Genomic DNA, 2463 nt, shown 5'->3' on the forward strand with positions numbered 1-2463 from the left:
GAGGACAGATGGGGCTGCGAGGAAAGCCCGGGTCCTGAGTGCTGCCGGTTGTCAGAGGGAAGCCGGTGCTGGCAGCGGGGGGAAGGAAGACCTACTCTTGCACGAATTTTGTGCATTGGGCCTCTAGTAAAGTATATTGGTGTGTACACACAAACGCACACACACACACACACACTCACATAACCATGTGTGCACACACACTCACAGTCATCATCACATCATTCTGAGTTCTTCCTGGTGGGGTCACATCTAGTTCCCTAGACTGCTACATACAGTTGGTCACTCAGCTAGTAATAAGTATACTTTTAGGAAGAAATCATAAAATGTTTTGACTGAGGAAATGTGTAAATGAGAATAAATAATTCTAGAACTTGTTCTGTTTTCTTCCCAGTTATACTAATATCATCTTGAAAGTCTTCAGAACTGTCACAGTTTCTATCCCTAAATTCCTATTTCTGTCAGATGTTCTGAGTTTCTCCACACCAAGCTCTTTGGCATTCTTGCTACATACCTGAGCCTCTTTCCTGAAACCAAAAGGAAAATTTTATAGTCTTAAAGATTTTGGGAGTCATTATGACATTAAAGACATATGGAACATTTAGCTCCTGTCATATAATTATTTATCCTAGACAGCCTTCCAAGCAATCATATCTTTTTTCATTCACTCTTTGTCAGTCTCAGCTTTTACCCATCTTTGTTCATCTTATCAATTCCTGTTGCCCACTGTAATACTCACCTTTGTTAGTAATACTTCCTGTATCCTTTACCTTTTTCTGAGAACCTTCTGCTACCTTTTTATAGTAACAAAAGAAACCTGATACTCTTTCTAGAGTATTGTATCGTGAGAAACCTTCTCAAATGAGCATTTATTTATCTTTCTCTCCTTGGGATCAGGATCAGTAGGTACACAAGGTATTTTTTTAGCTATCTTTTCTTAGTTACTTTAAGACCCACTGTTCAACAATCTTCACTTAAGAGCTCCTTGTTATTTGAAGTTCATAAAGTTTTAATTATAACTCCTTTAATCAAAATGCAGGTCAACAACTTTTCCATTCCCGTTTTCTACCTCAATGCTCTCACAAAAGATTCAAAGTCTTACTCCTGTTGTCATCCTGGGAGATTTGGATGTCCATGTGGTCAATCCATCTAATGTGTACTGTCCTGTGATCAGCATTGTGGAAATAATAGTCACCCAAGGTCATATTATCACCTGAACACGGCTCTACTAACATTTCAAATGCCTATTCTTCTGCCTTGTATATTCCCTCAATCTCCTCAAAATCTATTAAATGTCCTAGTTGGTCTTCTTGTTATTCTGAGTTATTGGCTCCTCTGCCTCTGTTTTCCTCCCATTGCTGGCCTAGGCTAGCAGTACATGGTGACTCAATTTGGTAGAATACTTCCCCAGACCCTTCCATGACATTGTCCTCCCTAAAGTCAACTTTGGAACAACTCAACTGTTTGTCTTACCCCTCTGTGTATGCACCCCTCTTCTTACAACCTCACTTAATATGTTTTGATTGGTTCCTTGAATTGATAGGATTTCATATCTCTGTTAATGAAATCGTTATTTACTCAGATGTCCAAATAAAAACCTCAGAACTCACCCTCTCTTCCCATCAGACGTGGACCATCATAGTGGTTAAGAAAGGAATTTTCCACCAAATACTTCTGGCTTTGAATTCTGACCTTATGACCGAGAAAATCAATTAGGTTCTCTAAGCCTCAGTTTTCTCCCTAGAGTATAGGACTAATAATATTACTTGTATTACAGGGTTGTTGTGAGGTTAAATTCAAAAGCATATAAGTTTTTAACGCTTGTTTGACACTTCTAAGTCTGCAATTACCTATTATATTATCCCTCAAATCCAGTTTGTTCATTCATTATTCAAAAGATAGTGATGATATTAATTGCATGCTTAAATGTGCAAGGCAGCGGAGCTTCCCACCTGGTCTAGTGGGGCAAAGCAACATATAGGTAGGAGAGTGTGCTGATGGGGGAAGTGCAGGATGCCTTGGCACACACAGAGCTCATCCAATCATGCGGTGCAAGAGATAGAACAGAATTCTTGACATTATCTCCCTCTCCTCTCTTTGGTTTCAGGCTCCTAGCAGTGCCTCCTTGACCATGGCTGTAGCTTCCTAACTAACAGTTTGCCCGCCTCCATGTTCCCCCAGCTCTAAACCATGGTTTACACTGAGGGTAGAGTTAACCTATAAAACATGGGCTAGAGCATGTTTCTAATTCATTTAAAACCTTCAATAGGTCATCATTGCTTAAAGCAGTGGTCGGCAAACTCATTAGTCAACAGAGCCAAATATCAACAGTACAACGATTGAAATTTCTTTTGAGAGCCAAATTTTTTAAACTTAAACTATATAGGTAGGTACATTGTTATTAACTTAATTAGGGTACTCCTAAGGCTCAGGAAGAGCCACACTCAAGGGGCCAAAGAGCCGCAT

At 39.7% G+C, this 2463-nt stretch overlaps 1 protein-coding gene across 1 annotated transcript in view; it reads left to right on the top strand.

The window, feature by feature from the left end:
* Positions 1-2463, top strand: part of CD109 (CD109 molecule) — a 112283-nt gene that overhangs the window by 74520 nt on the left and 35300 nt on the right. Inside the window, 1 exon segment of the mRNA XM_015569385.1 lies at positions 1086-1197. Within this exon segment, the coding sequence (XP_015424871.1) occupies positions 1086-1197 (112 nt within the window).

Source organism: Myotis davidii, unplaced genomic scaffold, assembly GCF_000327345.1.
Source record: "Myotis davidii unplaced genomic scaffold, ASM32734v1 scaffold104, whole genome shotgun sequence".
NCBI lineage: Eukaryota > Metazoa > Chordata > Mammalia > Chiroptera > Vespertilionidae > Myotis > Myotis davidii.